The sequence below is a fragment of the Corythoichthys intestinalis genome, chromosome 21, assembly GCF_030265065.1.
Source record: "Corythoichthys intestinalis isolate RoL2023-P3 chromosome 21, ASM3026506v1, whole genome shotgun sequence".
Classification (NCBI taxonomy): Eukaryota; Metazoa; Chordata; class Actinopteri; order Syngnathiformes; family Syngnathidae; genus Corythoichthys; species Corythoichthys intestinalis.
Window position 1 is genome coordinate 23,397,343 of NC_080415.1, and position 19,199 is coordinate 23,416,541.

Consider the following 19,199-nt stretch of genomic DNA (forward strand, 5'->3'; position numbering starts at 1 on the left):
TCAATGGGTTTTTTTGTTTGTTTTTTTAATTTCTTTATCTTAATATGCTATGTAATAGGTTATCATACAGAAATAATATTAACAGTTCATACAGATAATTTTGTCCTGAGAAAAAAAATACCATTGATTGAAAAAAAAAATCAAACATCTTAAGCAGTTACTCACAATGTTACTCATTACTTAAGTATTCTTTTCACTAAATACTTTTCGACTTGTACTTCAGTACATTTTCTGATGACTACTTTTACCTTTATTTGAGTAATATTATTTTGAAATGACGCTACTCTTACTTGAGTACAATTTTTGGCTACTCTACCCACCTCCGTCTATATGAGAACAAATGGAGAGAAAACTGTTCGCTAGTTGTTGTTCTAGCAATGCACAATGAGTCACGCAGTAAAAAGTGCAGCCTTTGTAAGCTTTGTAGAGGAGGCAAATCTAGCAAATGCTGCCATGTTAGTACAATGCATAACTAAAGGTCAAAGGGCCCATTCACTACATTTCACTGACTAACCAGAAATATACTATGGGGTAAAAACTAAAGCAAGTAGGGTAACAGATAAGCAGACCAGCACTGACAGTTTGGACGATTTTAACTTCCTCAGGTAGGAAATTAAAGTTTTTTCGTTTTTCAACGTCATGCTATTTTTATGTAATTTAAGAGGTAACGCCTTTGTAGTTAACCGAAAAGATCATGTACGTAAGACTGCAATTACCCTGCGCAGTTGTGACGCTTATGAAATGAACCACTGAAAATATATTAATTTTAACTTGTTTTGTGTTTCATTATATTATTTAGTATATTCCTTCGTTTTAATGCCCTGGTTAGCAAAATACACTCAACATAAAATTAACAATTTATTTTAAATTGGCGTACGCGATTGGCTGCATTTCAGATGCGCAATTTTGATGGTCACGAGAAGTCGTTTTTCACATGTACAGGGTATTTTTTTTTCTACTTTTCAGTTACTCAGATTCGCAAAACGGTACAATATCGAAGTTTCAAGATTTACAAACTTGATAGTGATTTTTTTTCCTAGCGAGCCGGTGATTGGGTGGTTTGGCATCGTGTCTGGGCTAAAAATACCTCACGCCAAATTCGTCAAGTGAACTAACATTAGCTACCTACTGAGGAACAAGATAGCCACGGTAAGGACTCCTCTATTTAATAGTAAATACCTGTGCAATACTGGTTACATTACTGCACATTCATTATGTAGCTCAACATATGTCATTACTCTTGGACAATGTAGAATATGTTTACATTAGCCACATCATATCATGTGTCATCATCGTTAAAAAAATTATATGAGACTACGATTTTACCTTGATGAAAATCCTTGCATTTTGTGGATTGTTTAGTTTTTTTCCTTTTACATGTATCGTAGGTTCACATTTACTCTTTTGACATACAATCACATGTTGTCTCCCCCTGCTGGCCTTTAGGAAAGTGCACTTCCGTTTTGGGGCGTTAAGTTTTCACTTGTCGTTTGTAATGTAAAGTAATCAAGTTAAAAATTAAGCAACCAACATACATGTTATAAAGATACATAGCAATTGTTTAAGAAAATAAGAATATTTTATAGGAATGAAGAAAAAAATACAAACCTTATGTACTTGCTTACTTTCCATTAGGGGTGTGACAAAATATCGAAATGGTGATATATCGTGATACTTTGTATCCCCAGAGGTTATCGATATGCTTCTGCCAAGAATCGAGATTTCGTTTTAAAAAGGTGTCAATGTCTAAAAAAATAAATAAATAAAAAGGAACCAACAAGTTGCTACCAAATCTTCCACCACAATAGTGTCTCAGTTAACTCTAAGGGCCCAAATACACCAGATGCATGATCGTTGCGGTTCCGGTCCGACTCCGGTAAAAAATAGCGCCAGAGCCAATCCGTTCCCATTATATCCCATTGTTCAACGTATACCGGCCGCGTCAGTGCTCCGAATTGACTGCGGACCATCTCCGACGTGCCGCAGCCCGCCGGATGGTATAGGCTATTTTCTATTTTTGCCGGACACGCATCCGACAAAATGGGTGGAGCTGGGCCTGGACGTAACAGCCCAGTTGCTTACTCATGGTTTAAACACCAGCGAACATGGACGAAGAACGTTTCATCATGGAGGTGGAAAGTCACAAAGTGATATACGATGCAGCAGATCGTTATTATAAGGACACCATTAAAAGCGAAGCTGCAAGGTGTCCTATTATGTGTGTTTTTCTGGCAATGATATCAAACACACGACGTGCTGACAACTTTGAGCGAAAAAAAAAAGCAGCGTATCTGGAAGTGGTTCCACTGCAGAAATTCTCGTGCCCGGCGCACACACAATGTCGGTTTGTATACAGAGTCGAGGGGGGGAAGTACGACAGAGAATAAAGAGACCCACAAGTTTCGACCTGGTGGTCTATTCAAGACGTTTCTTTCTTTCTTACATTTTACTTGACTTTTCATAGAAAAACCAACAGTTTGCGCTGGGCACAGGAATCTGCAGTGTTGAGACACCAATTCCAAGTACACTGTTTTTTGGTTCGTGTAGTATATAATTCGCTATCCATTTTATAAATATTACAGATTACTTAACAGTTGTTTATAACAGCTCTATGACATGTTATGTGCCATAAATTTTAAATTTGCACAAAGATATAAACCCACCGACACAACCAAGGGCATAATAGGGCTTACCCTCCACACACAGAGCCCTGATCTCAACATGATGCAGTCAATCTGGAATTAAGAGACAGACATAACTAAAATATCAATATGCAAAGAAAAAATGTGCTCTCTCTCTCTGCTTCTCTGATGAGTATAGACTCCATGTGTTTTTCGTTGTTTTAAATGGCACATTATAGCGCGCGATCACGCGAGCGCTCAGGAGTGAACGGAGTTGGCGGACCGCAGCCGTGCGCAGCCAGTATGATTTGCCTGTTTTTGACGTACTGCGTGGCATGGTCAACACTGAGCCGGACCAGAACCGGAACGATCATGCATCTGGTGTATTTGGGCCCTAAGGCTGCATTGACGGTGCTTGACGCCCAATCTGTTTAGACTGAAAACGTTCGTTTATTCGAAAACAGAGCATTCACAGTCATTCTGTCCGATTTTTAGGGCGTTTACAGGTCACTTGCTGTTCATTTTAGGGAATTTTCAGGTCATTTCCTGTTGAGTTTGAGTCACTGCCTATTTATTTGGGTGATCCCCAGGTCACGTCCTGTTATGTAACTCAAAATAAACATGAAGTGACCAATAAAATACCCCAAATTCAACAGGAAGTAACTAAAAATCAACAGGTAAATGACCTGAAATGGCCCAAAATTACCTCATTGCCTGGCATTGGCTAGCACTGACGGCCATAGACATTCAATCCATTTGAAGTGGGAGGAATGGCAGTGAATAACCTCCCAGTTCAAAAGGATTGGACGTCTACTAGTGATAAACTCATTCCAATTCATAGCAGAAGCATGTTTTTCTGTTTATTAGTCATTTGTAGAATATCATAGAATGATTTCCTGACCAATGTATCAATAATCGTTGTATCGCCATATCGTCAGATCGTTATCGTGATCTTTGTATTGCAAATCGTATCGTATCGTGAGGTACCAAGAGGCTCCCACTCCTACTTTCCATTCATCTTCCACTCCGCTTAGCCTCATGAGGGTTGCGGGGGTGCTGGAGCCTATGCCAGCTAACCATGGGCAATAAGTGGGGAACACCCTGAATTGGTTGCCAGCCAATCACAGTGCACGAAGAGTCGAATAACCAATCACAAACACACTCATACCTAGGGACAATTTGAAGAGGTCAATCAGCCTACATACAATGCATGTTTTTGGGATGTGGGAGCAGTTAATGACAAAATGACCTCGCACAGGCGCAGCACAAAATGGCAGAGGCCGTGGTTAACGTGGCCAGGAGGGTCAACGCAACCGTGGAAGAAGGACGCGATCACCTGGGTAAGTTCAGAAAGCCCCAATGAGGCACAAGGAATAATTATTTTAAGAGTCAAAAAGAACAGTTTGACCATTTCCAGGTCAAAAAATGTCTTGAAATGTTGAATCCACTGTCAAAATATTTGTCGATTAATTTTATTAATCAGTTTGTTGTCGAATTAATTAATAACAGCCTACAACACTACTTACTTAATGAGCGTTTGCTTGGGGTGTTTTTTTTTTGGGGGGGGGGTGCTTTAACTTATGAATAACAGTGACACATTTTACATTAAGAAAAAAAAATCATTCACTTCAGTGCAAAATGTTAATTTTAGATATCAGTGATCGATCAGCAAATTAATCTTTTAGTGCTATTTGTACTTGAACCTAATGATGGCAGTAGAGGATACCATTTGTTTCCTCCAATAACGACAATTTCTTCTCTTCTGTTATAGATCTGTCCAACTGCAAACTAATCTCATTCCCGGATGGAGTTTTCAAGGTTCTCAACACCGTCTCAGAAAACATCAGAGTCATCACACTAGCGGACAATGAGATGAAGGCCATTTCCAGCAAGTTCTTTTCCACGTTCACACAACTGAGAGGTGCTTAAACATGTTCAAATGTTATTCCCTACATTGACCAAGGAAGTTGAAAATTACCTTTTTTGCAGAACTGGACCTTCACGGAAACGTTCTCACCAAACTGCCTGACTCTTTGGAGGAAATGAGGCACTTGACCAGCATAAACCTGGCCAATAACAACTTCTCCACGTTCCCCGAGAAGCTGACGCAAATAGCCACACTGGAGCGGATCAACTTGGAGGGGAACAGCATCACTGGTAATGAGAAGATGTTTAACTCATTGGCTATCATCTCTCGGTGTAACTCGGTTCTGTGAACGTTTGAACCCACAGAAATCCCACTCGAGAAGTTGTCCGCAATGCCCGCTCTCAAGTGGCTCAACGTGATGTCGAATCCTCTGGCTTCAAACACTCTGTCAGCTCTGACTTCGCCACACAAATTTGAAATTTTATCACAAAGGGAGTCGTGAAACAATCATGTGTGCTTTGCATGGCATGTGCCTTTGAAAAAAAAGCTCCCTTTGACTCTTTAGTCTGCTTGGAAATAAGGATCCTTTGTTCCCTTTTCTATGAATTAAGAACAAATAAAACTGCTGGATTTTTTAAATCAATAACTTATTACATTTTGTTTTATAAAGGTATTTTTCCTCCGATTTGCCATTGTCATGTTGTTATTTAATTATGAATTTGACTGGATTGAGATCTCACGGTGTCTCTCAGATATGCTCTTAACAAGGTTTGCATATTGATAATTTCTATTTTTTTGTTATTTAATTAGTTGCATTTTTACATTTCATCATTTCAATACATGATTTATACAGTGATTAAACAAAGTTTATGGGTAAAGGGATATTCATATACTGTTGTATGGAGATTAAATTTAGCTACAGCTATTTGTTTTTGCATTATTTGATGTCATAATAAATATTTTCACCTCGATAAACATTTTTAGGTTGTTGTTTTGATATCAAGTGCTGTTTTCGTCAACGACGACGATAACAAAGATATTTTGTTGACGAACAATTTTTCATGATGGTGACCAGACAATGGCCAGACGATAATGAGCTAAAAACGGGTCTTGGGAGACTAAAACATAACGAATTACGGTTTTCGTCTGACGAGACGAGAACGAGACGAAATTGCACCATAGTTTCCATGACATGTTCACATTGTGTAACATTTTTTTTGTGTAGTTAGCATCTATCGTACCAGTGTCTGGTTGTGTCACTCATAACACGTGCTGCACCCACTCCAACTCACTAGTGTCCTCAGACTCAAGGCTTGCTTGTTTTGAAACACACACGGCAAGATTTTTCTCATCTTGGCAAGAGAGAATATGCAATGTTGCCTTCGCCTTTAAAGGCTGAGATAATCACACACTAAATGTAACTAGTTGCGTTAGCATAGCATTCACTTTTGCATTAGCATTAGGCTAATGCTAACGGCCTCTTTCCTCTTAAACTTTTTTTTTTTTTACATTTAGTTCGTGGTGTCCAGGTGGGTATAATTAATTGACAATAATGTACTGATGGAGAAAATATTATGTGACCCGAAGTGAATTAGCACATTATGCCATATAAGTTCAATCCGGGCCAAGGGGCGGAGTGATGGGGGAAAATATTACATTATGCTTTTGTGATGTATGATTGCTTCTGTTACATAGATTGTAACAACTTCTATTGTTTTTCACCTTGTTCCCATAGTTTGGAGACACGCTTGAGAATCTCACGAGATAACTTGTTTTGCACCATTACACGCCTGGGTCCCATAGTTACACGCCTGGGTCCCATAGAGATAACTTGTTTTGCACCCATAATATTTACCATTTGTTGGCATCTGTTGCAGCACAGCTCATTTGTCCCATGTGAAAAGCCCTTTTTCAAGGGGGCTGAACCAAAAGTAGCTTAAATGTTTGTGATTGGACGGGGAACGCCGCTCGGGGGCGGAAGTTGGCCTCTCCGCCTCCGAGGGATGCGTCCTTACAAAACCAGACATTTCCGGGCGACCCGTGAAGTCCGCCAGGGGTCACGTACGGATCGCCTGGCTTTGTCCCTTTGCCGCTTTACTGGAGTGTTGTTGGCTTCCCACTTGTTTGTCACGGTAAGCGATTTTCATTTCTAAGGGACAACTAGTTGTGCTGTAACGTAACGCGGGGATTCTGAGATTGACAAACTCAAATCTAACATCACATTACCATTTGTTTGCTTGTTTTTGATATCTGTTTGCTTGCTCTTGTGGGATTGTAATCGATAAATCTAATTTATTCTGCATTTTCTAATAAATAAACATCGTCTATTGAGCAAAAGTGTGCCTGTTACTGATTCACCGCGAACCTGGAAATTTCGGAAAACGCACTGATTTCCTACTGAGTGTGTATCATCACGTGATAGATTTGTAGATGGTATAATATGTGCTCGTCTGTGAATTTTTATTCGAAACAGTTGGTATCCTTTATTTGTTAATTTTTTGAGTATTTTTTTTATAGACAAATATTTTTAGTCAACGGCTAAAACTAGATGAAGTTAGTCTTGAGTTTTCGTCAATAAAAACTAGACAACGACAAACACGTTTTGAAATGACTAAAATATGACAAAGACTAATAAGTATTATCATCCAAAAGACTAAGACAAAACTTAGAAGGGCTGCCAAAAACAACACTGTTTGGTATTAATTTGTAATTAAACAATTTTTTATTGTTATATCTTATTATATATTTACATATTTAAAAAAATGTTTGCATTTATTTTTTATTTTAATACAGAAATTCTATTGGAAATGCATTACACAAATTAATAGCAAATACTAGAGTTGTCCCAAATTATTGGGTAGCTGATAAAATCGGACAATAAAAGCATTTTAAAATGATAACGGATAATATCAACATCAGTTTTTCATTATTGATTTTGGGCCAATATGCATGTTGCCTTCAAAGTGATCGTAGAACCCTTGTACAAGGGCTGGTAACAGCTTAGCACAATAGTTATGCTTATTGACCATTAAATGTCTTCAAACTAAGATGCTTGGGATTTGTTATGTAATCAGTTGTATTCATTGAGCACAAATTAAATCATTGATAAATTATTGAAAAATAATACATTTGTTAAGTCCAAGACCGGATATATCACAATCAGTTTAATATCGGTATCGGATTTTTTGAATTGGACAATATCGGGATATCGGTTAAAAAGTCGTTATCAGACAACTCCAGCAAATGCTGTTTACCCAATTGAGCTTGTTTAATAATTCCATGTACAGTGTATCACAAAAGTGAGCACACCCCTCGCATTTCTGCTGATATTTAAGTATATCTTTTCATGGGACAACACTGAAAAAATGACACTTTGACACAAAAGTAGTCTGTGTGCAGCTTTTATAATAGAGTTAATTTATTTTCCCCTCAAAATAACTCAAAATATAGCCATTCATATCTAAACCCCTGGCAACAAAAGTGAGTACACTCCTTAGAGAAAGTTGTCAATATTAACATACAACATGTCAACTGTCAATATTTTGTGTGGCCACCACTATTATCCAGAACTGCCTTTACTCTCCTGGGCATGGAGTTGACCAGAGCTTCACAGGTTGCCAATGGAATGCTCTTCCACTCCTCCAGGACGACGTTGCGGAGCTGCCAGATATTTGAGACTTTGCGTACCTCCACCTTTCACTTGAGGATCCCCCAAATATGTTTTTATTGGGTTCAAATCTGGAGACATGCTTGGCCAGTCCATCACTTTTACCCTCAGCCTCTTCGGTAAAGCAGTGGTCATCTTGGAGGTGTGTTTAGGGTCATTGTCATGCTGGAACACTGCCCTGCGACCCAGTTTCTGGAGAGAGGGGATCATGCTCTGCTGCAGTATTTCACAGTACATGTTGGAGTTCCTTGTTTCCCTCAATGGAATGTCACTCTCCAACACCTGCAGCTCTCATGCAGCCCCAGACCATGGCATTCCCACCACCATGCTTAACTGTAGGCATGACACACTTATCTTTGTACTCCTCAACTGGTCACTGCCACACATACCTGAGGCCAAAACAAATTAATATTCGTCTCATCAGACCATAGGACATAGTTCCAGTAATCCATGTGCTTTGTTGACATGTCTTCAGCAAACTGTTTGCGGGCTTTCTTGTGTACAGTCTTTAGAAGAGGCTTCCTCTGGGGTGACAGCCATGCACACCAATTTGATGTAGAGTACGACGTATGGTCTGAGCACTAACAGGCTGATCCCCTACCTCTTCAATCTCTGCAGCAATGCTGACAGCACTCCTGCAACGATCTTTCAAAGAAAGCACTTTGATGTGACGCTCAGCACTTGCGCTCAGCTTCTTTGGACGACCAACCCGAGGCCTGTTCTGAGTGGACCCTGCTCTTTTAAAACGCTGGATGATCTTGGCCACTGTTCTGCAGCTCAGTTTCAGGGTGTTGGCAATCTTCTTGTAGCCTCGGCCATCTTCATGTAGCGCAACAATACGTCTTTTAAGATCCTCAAAGAGTTCTTTGCCATGTGGTGCCATGTTGGAACTTTCAGTAACAAGTATGAGAGAGTGTGAGAGCTGCACTACAAATTTGAACACATCTGCTCCCTATGCACACGTGGACCTAGTAACACTAACGAGTCACATGACATTTTGGAGGGAAAATGACAAGCAGTACTCAATTTGGACATTTAGGGATGTAGTTTCTAAGGGGTGTACTCACTTTTGAAGGCAGGGGTTTAGATATTAATAGCTATATTTCGAGTTATTTTGAGGGGAAAATAAATTAACTCTATTACAGTATATACGCTGCACACAGACTGCTTTTCATTGTGTCAAAGTTTCATTGTGTCAGTGGTCTCCCATGAAAATATATACTTAAATATCTGCAGAAATACGAGGGGTGTACTCACTTTTATGATACTCTGTATCAGAGGTTGCGCTAGACTTTTTCGTTGTCTGTCATTTTGACTGACAGTGTCATAAAAATCCGGTCATAATCTATTTTTACCCGTCACTTACATTTTTGAAATGATAATAATGACATATTCAATAGTATTTAGTTTTCATTCATTTTGAATTAATATTCTGTCCGAACAAGCTTAACAAGAGGCAAACAGACAGCGGAGTGCACCAATCAGCGACGGGCAGACGTGCCGTTAGCAAAGCGACGAGAGCAGGACGAGGGACTTGCGCGCAGAAGTAAACATACGAGGAGAATGGAGTTTATTCAACATGGCTAGCGCGAGACAGACTGTTGTCAATGATTCGTGTCGATGTGTTTTAGCTCATTTAAAACTGAATTTACCGCGGATTGAAACATATTCTCGTCTCTCCCGTTCGCCATCCGTGTTGTTCTAGAGATGACTTTCGGCGCGCAAGATTGACATTGCTCGTGAAGAACACGTCACGCAAATAAACAAATCTGATTTGTCGATTGATTTTGTACCTACTCGAGAGGCTGTGTCCCAGACTTGTCTCTCAGTGTTTGAAAAATACAGGGAGAACAGTCTGGCCGTGCTAGGTAAACACTCAGTTGCCTTGACATTTTTCCGAGTAAGGCCAACGACGTAATGCATCAAGAGAGACAATAGCTAATTAATATGCTCACTCGCCGCCACCCTGTGGTCTGGGGTGTGAATTGCAACCTGTCAAAATGACGGATGGACTTCAGTTTTTTCCGTCACCGTTTTAAAAAACCGGTCAACGACAGAAAATATTCGGTTAACGCGACCCCTGCTCTGTATATTTTATACGTGTGAGTTTGCAGTTAGGTACAAACCACATTGTGAAACATTTCACTCCAAATAGCATATTTTGCACTGTCCAGCAAGAACTCCCCAGTGCTCAACTGAAAAATGAAACAAAACTACAAAAGTCCTATAAATACATTATCAAAAGCTTGCAGTCAAACTCTGGAGACAAGAAGTCAGCTAATCCAGCCTGTTAATTGGTTTACAGCTCACGCCTTTTAAGTAAGTACCATCTGTTTTTGTCTGTGAGAGTCACTCGGCATGGAAAATAACATCCAAATATTGACAAAAGTGAGCAAAAGCCCTCAAAGTTGCTATCCAACCCACACAATTGCATCTGGAGGTGAAGTACTTTACTTTCCAGTTCTATTTTTATGCATTTCCTTTGTTTGTGATCACGTGTTAGCTTGTTGTCAGGTGCCGTCGGCTTAATCCGGCCACTCAGTCTGGAGTGTCGACTTCATTAGTGGACAAGGCGCTGAACAGGAGAGGTCATCGCCATGAGCTTCAGCACTGAAGAGCGAGGTCGGCCCCATACGAATGACTACAGGCTATTTTTTAGTAAGTATTTTTATCAACTGGCATGTTTCTTGTTTGTCACCTAAAAAAAAAAACAATTTTAAACAGAAAACGCAGATGGACAATACATATCCCCCTTCCACGACATACCCGCCTATGCAGATGAAGCACAGGTGAGCTTCTCTACTGCTCAGATTGAGCTGAACAGCTGCCATTTACAAATTTAAGTGATCATTTGAAATACACAACTTGTACTATAAACTACAGCCATGTTTAAAATTCATCCTGCAGAACATTTTTCACGCCATCGTGGAGGTTCCAAGATGGACCAATGCAAAAATGGAGGTACCGTATATGTTATATCTTATATCATGTTAAGGCCATACTACTAATAATTTGTTTGTTTACTAGATAGCCACCAAAGATGCTCTCAATCCACTTAAACAGGATGTAAAAAACGGAAAACTTCGCTATGTGGCTAATGTGTTTCCACATAAAGGTTATATCTGGAACTATGGCGCCATCCCACAGGTAGGCTTTCAGATTTTGCAAAAAAAAAAAAAGTGTCAATATTTGATGATATCTTTGCAAAAAGCCAAAAAGCATTGTTTTGTCTTTGGACAGACATGGGAAGACCCTCACCACCAGGACCCTGACACGGGTTGCTGCGGGGACAACGACCCTATTGACATATGTGACATTGGAGACAAGGTACTATTTCATTATTATTTAATAACCAGTAATGTATTTATTAACATAAATAAAAACATGTTAAGTGTATGAAGACTTTTTTGAGGAGTTTTGGAATATTACTCAGATTAATTTAAAATAAAATTCCTCCAAAACGGGTTAATTCAAATATATCGTTTCAAGTGTTTATTTTATATATATATAATTATGTATACATAATTAGTAGGGCTGTCAAACGATTAAAATTTTTAATCGAGTTAATCACAGCTTAAAAATTAATTAATCGTAATTAATCACAATTCAAACCATCTATAAAATATGCCATATTTTTCTGTAAATTTTTATTGGAATGGACAGATAAGACAAGATGGATGTATACATTCAACATACTGTACATAAGTACTGTATTTTTTTTATTATAACAATAAATCAGCAAGATGGAATTAACATTAACGTTCGGTTAAAGCGATCCATGGATAGAAAGACTTGTAGTTCTTAAAAGATAAATGTTAGTCCAAGTTATAGAAATTTTATATTAAAACCCCTCTTTGTATGTTTTCGTTTTAATAAAATTTGTAAAATGTTCAATCAAAAAATAAACTAGTAGCCCGTCATTGTTGATGTCAATAATTACACAATGCTCATTGTGCTGAAACCCATAAAATCAGTCGCACCCAAGCGCCAGCAGAGGGCGAAAAAACACAAAAAAACACAAGTAACAAGTAGACATGACAATGCTGTCATTTTAATCTAATTGAGCGGGGCATGTGCGTCAATTGCGTCAAATATTTTAACGTGATTAATTTAAATAATTAATTACCGCCCGTTAATGCGATAATTTTGACAGCCCTAATAATTAGCAAATGATAGCACCACTATGTTCACAGGTAGCATAGGCGTTTAATATATTTCATGTTGTTTGTTCTTCTCTTCTGTCTGCTTCTTTCTTTTCTGTCCCCCATAACCTCTTCCTGCTCACTGCTTTCTCCTAATAAATAAAACATAATGAACAACCACAATGGGAATATTTCAAACTTCCATGTGATGCATTAAAACCGTTCAGACCATAAGGACACTCAGATGCCTATTCTCCGTGTCTAAGTAGCTGAACAGGAAAAGAAAAAAGAGGAAAAAAATGTTTATTTTGAAATACAAAAATATTTGTTTATTCATTTATAGAATTAAAGGATAAGGTAATTGTTTTTTTTGTTTTTGTTTTTGTTTTTTTAACAATTTTAGGTTTACATTTAAAAGTAAAAATGCATTCAGATCAGTGGGTCTTAACCTGGGTTCAATTGAACCCTAGGGGTTCGTTGAGTAAGTCTAAGGGGTTCGAAATAAGGTTAAGACACACAGGGCCAAAGTCAAGTCATTTTAGACTAGGTTTTGGACTGGATTTCCTCCAATTTACATGCTTTATTCCATTTCTTTCAACTGCTAGCCCTCTGTCTAATGGTAGGAGAAACTGGTTTGCTCAGTGAAGGGTAGACTAGCACTTGGTATGTGGAAGTATAAGGCAACGTCTACACCAGGACGGGTAATGGCCTTAAACGTGTAATTAGTCAGACTATACGGCATGTCGGCTACACTAATATACCTTTTGTCCTGATTAGTTGTTACACGGATAATGTAGTCGGGTAATATTGCCCACCGCTTAATATAGACAAGTGTCTCCGTACAACAATCGGATACTAAGGAAGTGACGTCACAGAGCGCGCCAACGCTATGCATGACGGAATTGTAAACAATGGACACTAAAGAACAAGATGTGGCATTGCTGCTCCTGTTATGGAAGTGCAGGTAAATCTTACCCTGGAATACATTCGAAGATGGCAGGCAGCATGGACTGCACAGATTATGAAAAAATGTTTACTTAATTTTCCATCCATCCATCCATTTTTTCCCGATTAGCTGAGGCCGGGTCGCGTGGGCAGCAGCTTCAGCAGAGACGCCCAGCACTTCTTAGAGGATTCCAAGGCATTCCCAGGCCAGCCAAGGGACTTGCCGTGTCCTGGGTTGGCCCTGCGGCCTCCTCCTAGTGGGACATGCCTGAAACACCTCACTCGTGAGGCATCCTAGTCAGATGCCCGAGCCACCTCATCTGGCTCCTCTCGATGCTGAGGAACAGCAGCTCTATTCCGAGGCCCTACCGGATGAACGAGCTTCTCACATTATCTCTAAGGGAGAGCCCGGACACCATAGAGAGGAAACTCAGTTCGGCCGCTTATATCCAAGATCTTGTTCTTTCGGTCACGACCTGCAGCCCGTGACCATAGATGAGGGTAGGAATGTAGTTCAACCGATAAATTTTACGCCATGAAAATGGTATGTGATGCGAGGATGCGACAATAAAATGAGAATATAGACATGAAAATGAAAAACAGGAACAGTTGAAATGTTTTGAAGGAATTCGGATGGGAATTCACTTAAGTACTAGCTTGCTTGCTTAGCTATACTGGTTTTGAATTGAAAAAAATATATTTTAAGGGTTCAGTGAATGCACATGTAAAACTAGTGGCTCGGTTACATTTTTTCAAGGTTAAGAGCCACTAATTTAGATAATTGTGAAAAAATTATAAACATGCTGATTATAAATAATATAATTAACGCAATTTAATTTAATGGGTTTTCTTGCGTTACTATAGTATTTTGTCTAATATGGAATGAAATATATGATTTAAAGTAATTATTTGATATAATATGTGTAAGTGATTTTTTTTTTCAGTAAATCATTTCATACATAATGCACGACAATACAGGTATGCTCTCCGGGGGAAGTTATCAAAGTGAAGGTTCTGGGCACGTTGGCGCTCATCGACGAGGGCGAAACCGACTGGAAAGTCATTGTGATCAACACGGACGACCCCGACGCCGGCAACTTTAATGGTAGTATCGACAAACAGTGGTGGATGAAGTGCTCACTTTTTTACTTAAGTAAAAGTACTGCTATAGGTGCAAAAAATTACTTAAGTAAAAGTACAAATATCATAGAAAAAAATTATTCAAGTCAAAGTACAAAAGTACTTGTACAAAAGTACTTATTATAAAATTTACTTCACACGTAAAAAGTAAAATATCTTCTCCTGATGCAAAAATGTCATATATATATATGTATATATATATATATATATATGGTTAGGGTTAGGGTTTAGAAAATAAAAATAAAATATATACATATATAATATATATATTTTTATATATTTTTAATATATGTACTATATATACATACATACATACATACTGTGCATGCATGCATACATGCATACATACCGTATTGGCCCGAATATAAGACGGCCCTGATTATAAGACGACCCCCTCTTTTTCAAGACTCAAATTTGAAAAAAAGACTTTTTGAACAACAAATTAATTTTTATACAGAAAATAATTACAGTATATCTGAAACAAATGATTATAACAATATATTTGAGAGAAAAAGCATATTATTTTGCCTCATTCAAATCTTAATATCTGAACATTTAAATATGTAAACTAAAGTGCAATCAGATTCGTAAATGAATGGCTTCTGGTTTTTGAAATGTAAATAAACCAATCTATTGTGATAAAACAAATAAAAATTGCAATAACTGCATAGCCATCAAAATGAAGTCTAACTGTAACTGTAGTCTTGAAACAAATCTGAATAAGGAAAAACATTGCATTAAGATAATGCAAACTGGTTAAACTTGAGAGTAGCTGAGATCTGTCATGACAGAACATGGCTTCAATGATATCTGGCGCCATCTAGCGTCGTGAATGGGTATAATGTCTAGACCGCGAATATAAGACGACCCCCACTTTTTCAGTCTTACTTTCCGTGCAAAAACACCATTATATTCGGGCCAATACGGTACATACATACATACAGAAATCTGAGTCAATGTTCAAAGACGGAGCCACAAAATTCATTGACTGCTCAGTTTTGTTTAAAACTGTGCAGAATGGGGAAAAAAAACAAGCAATGCAATTGACTGTACTGTAAACAGAAGCTTAACAAGCTCCAAACCTCCAAAATTTAGCTTAATGGCGGATTGCAACCATGTATCTGGTGCATACCACCACTTACTGTACAAGAGTGTGGTGGTTTTTTAATTGGTCAATATCTTGTTCACCTGCCTAAACTTGCTTGTATTTGAGTTGCGCCCTCTAGTGCGCTGTTACGGTGTAGTCGCACAGGGCTTATCGATTGGAGGCATGAAACCTAAACTATCAATTCACAATTAGAAAAAAAGAAGCAAAAGTTACGTGTAATGCAGGCGACAATTTGAATAGTAGTGGAGTAAAAAGTACAGATACCTGCTGTAAAATGTAGTGAAGTAAAAGTAAAAAGTACCGCTTCATATTTGTATTCAAGTAAAGTACAGATACAAAAAAATGTACTTCAGTACAGTAATCATTTCATTTTACCACTGAGGACAAAGCACTAAATTTGTCTGTTGCGCTATCCCTGCAGACATTGAGGATGTCAGACAACTAAAACCAGGCTACCTGGAGGCCACACTTGATTGGTTCAAGCGGTACAAAGTCCCCGACGGCAAAGCGGAAAACCAGTTTGCGTTCGACGGATGCTTCAAGGATAGGGTAGAATTATGATTTGGATCTGTTCAGTTCTTCTTGTGTGTCAAAAAACTACTAACTCAACAATTATTCTTTGTTCTGTATTTCAGGACTTTGCCATTGAGACGGTGAAGAGTACTCACGAGTTCTGGAAAGCGCTTATTTCTCAGAAGACCGACGCTGGCGAGTTAAACTGGTAAGATCTGTTTCATGGCTTGATTGCCAAAGATTAAAATAAAAAGATGCCCTATCTCCTCTCCAACAATGTGCCACTGTTTTTTTAAAAAAAGGAACCAACTGGTTGCTACATAAGTCTTTCATAAGAATAGTGTCTACGTTAACTCACTGGCTGCCATTGACGGTGCTAGACGTCCACGGATTGGACGTCTAGCGCCGTCAATGACATTGTAACCAGAGCATTCACAGCCAGTCCTTTGGGTATTTAGAGGTCACTTCCTGTTCATTTTAGGACATTTACAGGTTACTTCCTGTTAATTTTGAGTCACTTACTGTTCATTTGATTCTCATCCTTTTCAGTAACCCAACATCAACAGGAAGTTACCTGTAAATTCCCCAACATCAACAGGAAATGATGTAAAATGTCCCAAAATGAATTCATTGCCTGGCACTGCCTGCCACTGACACGGTCGAAGACGTCCAATCCGTTTGAAGTGCGAGGGATGGCAGCGAATGAACGAACGTTCATTCGCTGCCACCCTCCCAGTTCAAACAGATTGGACGTCTACTAGTGATAAACTCATTCCAATTCACAGCAGAAGGATGAAAAGAGCTTGTTTTTCCTGTTAATTCATTTTGGATGACTGTTATTTTTTTGGATCAGCATGAACACAAGTATATCTGAGAGTCCATTTTGTTGTTCTTCCGAAGATGCCGCCGCCGTGGTTGATTCGGTAAGTCTTTAGACAAGAATGGGAATTAATTACTATTTACCATAACAACATATTCTCTCATATGTTTCTATTAAATGTTTGCAGGCTTGTGCTTTTGGAAGTGCAGAGCCCATTCCTGCTTCAGGTGTGTATCAAGTACAAAAACACTTTTTCTTTGTTTCTGACAATATGATTAACTTTTTTTTTATTTTTCAGTGGACAAATGGTTCTACTGTGATAAGTGAGGACCCCCGATGAGGGAAATCATGTTCCTCTCTCAGACAATTCCGCACCTGTTTCATGCCTGTCACAATAAAATGACATTAAATCACAATTAACGTGTATTTTTTCTTGATGATGAATGTAATTTTTTTTTTTTTTTTTATAGTTAATACCGTAATTTTCATACTATAAACTGCTACTTTTCCCTCATTTTGAATCCTGAGGCTTATAGTCCAGTCCGGCTTATTTGTTAATTTATTCGGTTACTAGGTAACTATTTGAGAGCGGCGTCATAAGACTGCCATAATTATGACATGACACTTTCTTGGGCATTAATGAATGCAGATGACAGATGTCATTAGGTGTCATCCGGCAAATTATGTCACTAACTCAATTTATGTCCACCTCAGATCGTTTACATACATTCAAAAGTGAGATAATTTGGTGGCTGACACTAAATGATATCTGTCATAAGCATTTATTAATGCTCATGTCAGTGTTATGTCATAATTATGATGGTCTTATCAAAATCTTATGGCGCCACTGTCAAATAAAGTGTTTCCTAATACCATTACTAGCAATGAATGAAACAACCGGAACAGTAACTTAAGAAATGATTAGCACAGAAAATGTATTTTGATTGTTATTAACATCTGTAGTTCTGCATTGCATACTAGGAGGCATGTTGGATGACAACAGTGTTAGCAGGTGGCAGCAGAGGTTGACTGTCTCTCTCAAGGGAGCAGTGATGGCCAAATGAAGCTCTTGTTCAAAGATTAATTTGGTCCTATGACAGTCTTATGATGGCTCTGTCAAATAAAGTTGTTACTGTTACTGTAATGTAATGTAATGTACTGTAATGTTACTGTAAATAATTACCAGTAATGTTACTGGTTAATATCTTTTGGTGTAAATATCCCATAATACAGTGAGGATGGCTGCGACTTATAGTCCAGTGCGGCTTTTCTATGAACAAATTCCGTTTTTGTGTCAAATTTGGTCAGGGGTGAAAGTGGTTAGAATTTCTTGCCGGAACTCCCTGTCAAGAAGGCCGCCACGGAGCCAGAATTATTTTTTTATTTTTATTTTTTTGGGGGGGGGGTTAAACCTCCTAAAACCACTGAAATGCAGATAAAACTGCTTTTGGGACAGTTATTCCTTTAACACATACAAACAAAACATCATTTTCATTCAAAATAGTATTTTCTCAATTATTTGCAAAATAAGTCAACAAAAACAGAAGTAACCCCAACCTCCATCTAATCCCCCCCCCCCCCCCCCCCCCCCCCCATTTCCTAAATGCAAATCCTCAATTTTAACTAGTTAATAACACTGGATGTAAATTAAAATTGAAGCAAATGTAAACATGACAGCCGTGTCATAAGACTGTCATAATTATGATATGACACTGACATGAGCTTTAATGAATGCTAATGACAGATATCATAATACCGTCATAATTATGACATCGCAGTGTCATGAGCTGTAATGAATTCTTATGACAGATGTCATTTAGTGTCATCTGACTAATTATCTTACTTTTAAATGGATGTAAAAGATCCGAGCTGGACATAAATGGAGTACGTGACAACATTTGCCAAATGACACTAAATGATATCTGTCCTAAGGATTCATTAATGCCCATTACAGTGTCATGTCATACTTATGATCATTTTATGACAGTCTTATGACGCCACTGTCAAATAAAGTCTTACCTTTAGACCCATATGAATCAACAAATAAACTGCAGGATTCAAAATGACGGGGAAAAGTAGGAGTTTATAGTCCAAAAATTACAGTATATGTTTTTTTTCTCTTCGTTGCACATTTTTTGACTGTTACGACTTATCGGCTGAAAAATACGGTAATTACTGTACTTTACTAGAAGGTTCCAGTAGCGTTACTTTACTTCAATATTTATTTTTCATGAGATTTTTCACTTTCACACCTGTACTTTCAACTCGCTCTGTTTTGTGTGAAAGAAACGGGGAAAAAAAAAAGTTTTGTTCTTTTCATTGTGCAAGGTCACTACCACGAGTATTGTCTTGTACATATAAGAGCCAATCAAAATT

At 38.3% G+C, this 19,199-nt stretch overlaps 3 protein-coding genes across 9 annotated transcripts in view; 2 read left to right on the forward strand and 1 right to left on the reverse strand.

Moving 5' to 3' along the window:
• Positions 1–5,006, reverse strand: part of pald1a (phosphatase domain containing paladin 1a) — a 124,000-nt gene extending 118,994 nt beyond the window's left edge. For 2 of the 3 annotated variants that reach the window (XM_057826621.1, XM_057826619.1), the window contains exons 1-2: positions 4,852–5,006; positions 4,600–4,775 (exon numbers count right to left, since the gene is read on the reverse strand). The gene's annotated coding sequence lies outside the window, so the exon portion shown is untranslated. The other variant, XM_057826620.1, reaches the window with a different exon arrangement.
• lrrc20 (leucine rich repeat containing 20) lies at positions 482–5,173 on the forward strand. 2 transcript variants are annotated; one of them, XM_057826632.1, is made up of 5 exons: positions 482–605; positions 3,880–3,961; positions 4,393–4,542; positions 4,611–4,778; positions 4,854–5,173. In XM_057826632.1, the coding sequence occupies exons 2-5, from the start codon at positions 3,892–3,894 to the stop codon at positions 4,988–4,990; spliced, it is 525 nt and encodes a 174-aa protein (XP_057682615.1). In that variant the 5' UTR covers positions 482–605; positions 3,880–3,891; the 3' UTR covers positions 4,991–5,173. The 2 variants fall into 2 exon arrangements, with proteins under 2 accessions (XP_057682615.1, XP_057682614.1); XM_057826631.1 differs by lacking the exon at positions 482–605 and adding an exon at positions 909–1,149.
• On the forward strand, positions 5,148–17,245 carry ppa1a (inorganic pyrophosphatase 1a). Of its 4 annotated transcripts, none has more exons than XM_057826627.1 (12): positions 5,148–5,256; positions 10,659–10,813; positions 10,880–10,944; positions 11,063–11,116; positions 11,183–11,302; positions 11,396–11,482; positions 14,221–14,347; positions 15,912–16,039; positions 16,126–16,211; positions 16,857–16,926; positions 17,011–17,050; positions 17,122–17,245. In XM_057826627.1, exons 2-12 carry the CDS (start codon positions 10,753–10,755, stop codon positions 17,148–17,150), a joined length of 867 nt encoding a protein of 288 aa, XP_057682610.1. In that variant the 5' UTR covers positions 5,148–5,256; positions 10,659–10,752; the 3' UTR covers positions 17,151–17,245. The 4 variants fall into 4 exon arrangements, with proteins under 4 accessions (XP_057682610.1, XP_057682611.1, XP_057682609.1 ...); XM_057826628.1 differs by lacking the exon at positions 5,148–5,256 and adding an exon at positions 10,480–10,543; XM_057826630.1 differs by lacking the exon at positions 5,148–5,256 and adding an exon at positions 10,536–10,595 and having other exon boundaries at positions 10,670–10,813.
• The last annotated feature ends 1,954 nt before the right edge of the window (positions 17,246–19,199 follow it).

Coding starts and splice junctions, on each gene's coding strand:
- ppa1a (XM_057826627.1), top strand. CDS start 10,753: ATGAGCTTCAGCACTGAAGAGCGAGGTCGGCCCCATACGAATGACTAC. Junction 16,212..16,856: donor GACGCTGGCGAGTTAAACTG/GTAAGATCTGTT, acceptor TTTTTGGATCAG/CATGAACACAAGTATATCTG. Junction 17,051..17,121: donor AGAGCCCATTCCTGCTTCAG/GTGTGTATCAAG, acceptor TTTATTTTTCAG/TGGACAAATGGTTCTACTGT.
- lrrc20 (XM_057826632.1), top strand. CDS start 3,892: ATGGCAGAGGCCGTGGTTAACGTGGCCAGGAGGGTCAACGCAACCGTG. Junction 3,962..4,392: donor AGAAGGACGCGATCACCTGG/GTAAGTTCAGAA, acceptor CTTCTGTTATAG/ATCTGTCCAACTGCAAACTA. Junction 4,779..4,853: donor GGAGGGGAACAGCATCACTG/GTAATGAGAAGA, acceptor TTGAACCCACAG/AAATCCCACTCGAGAAGTTG.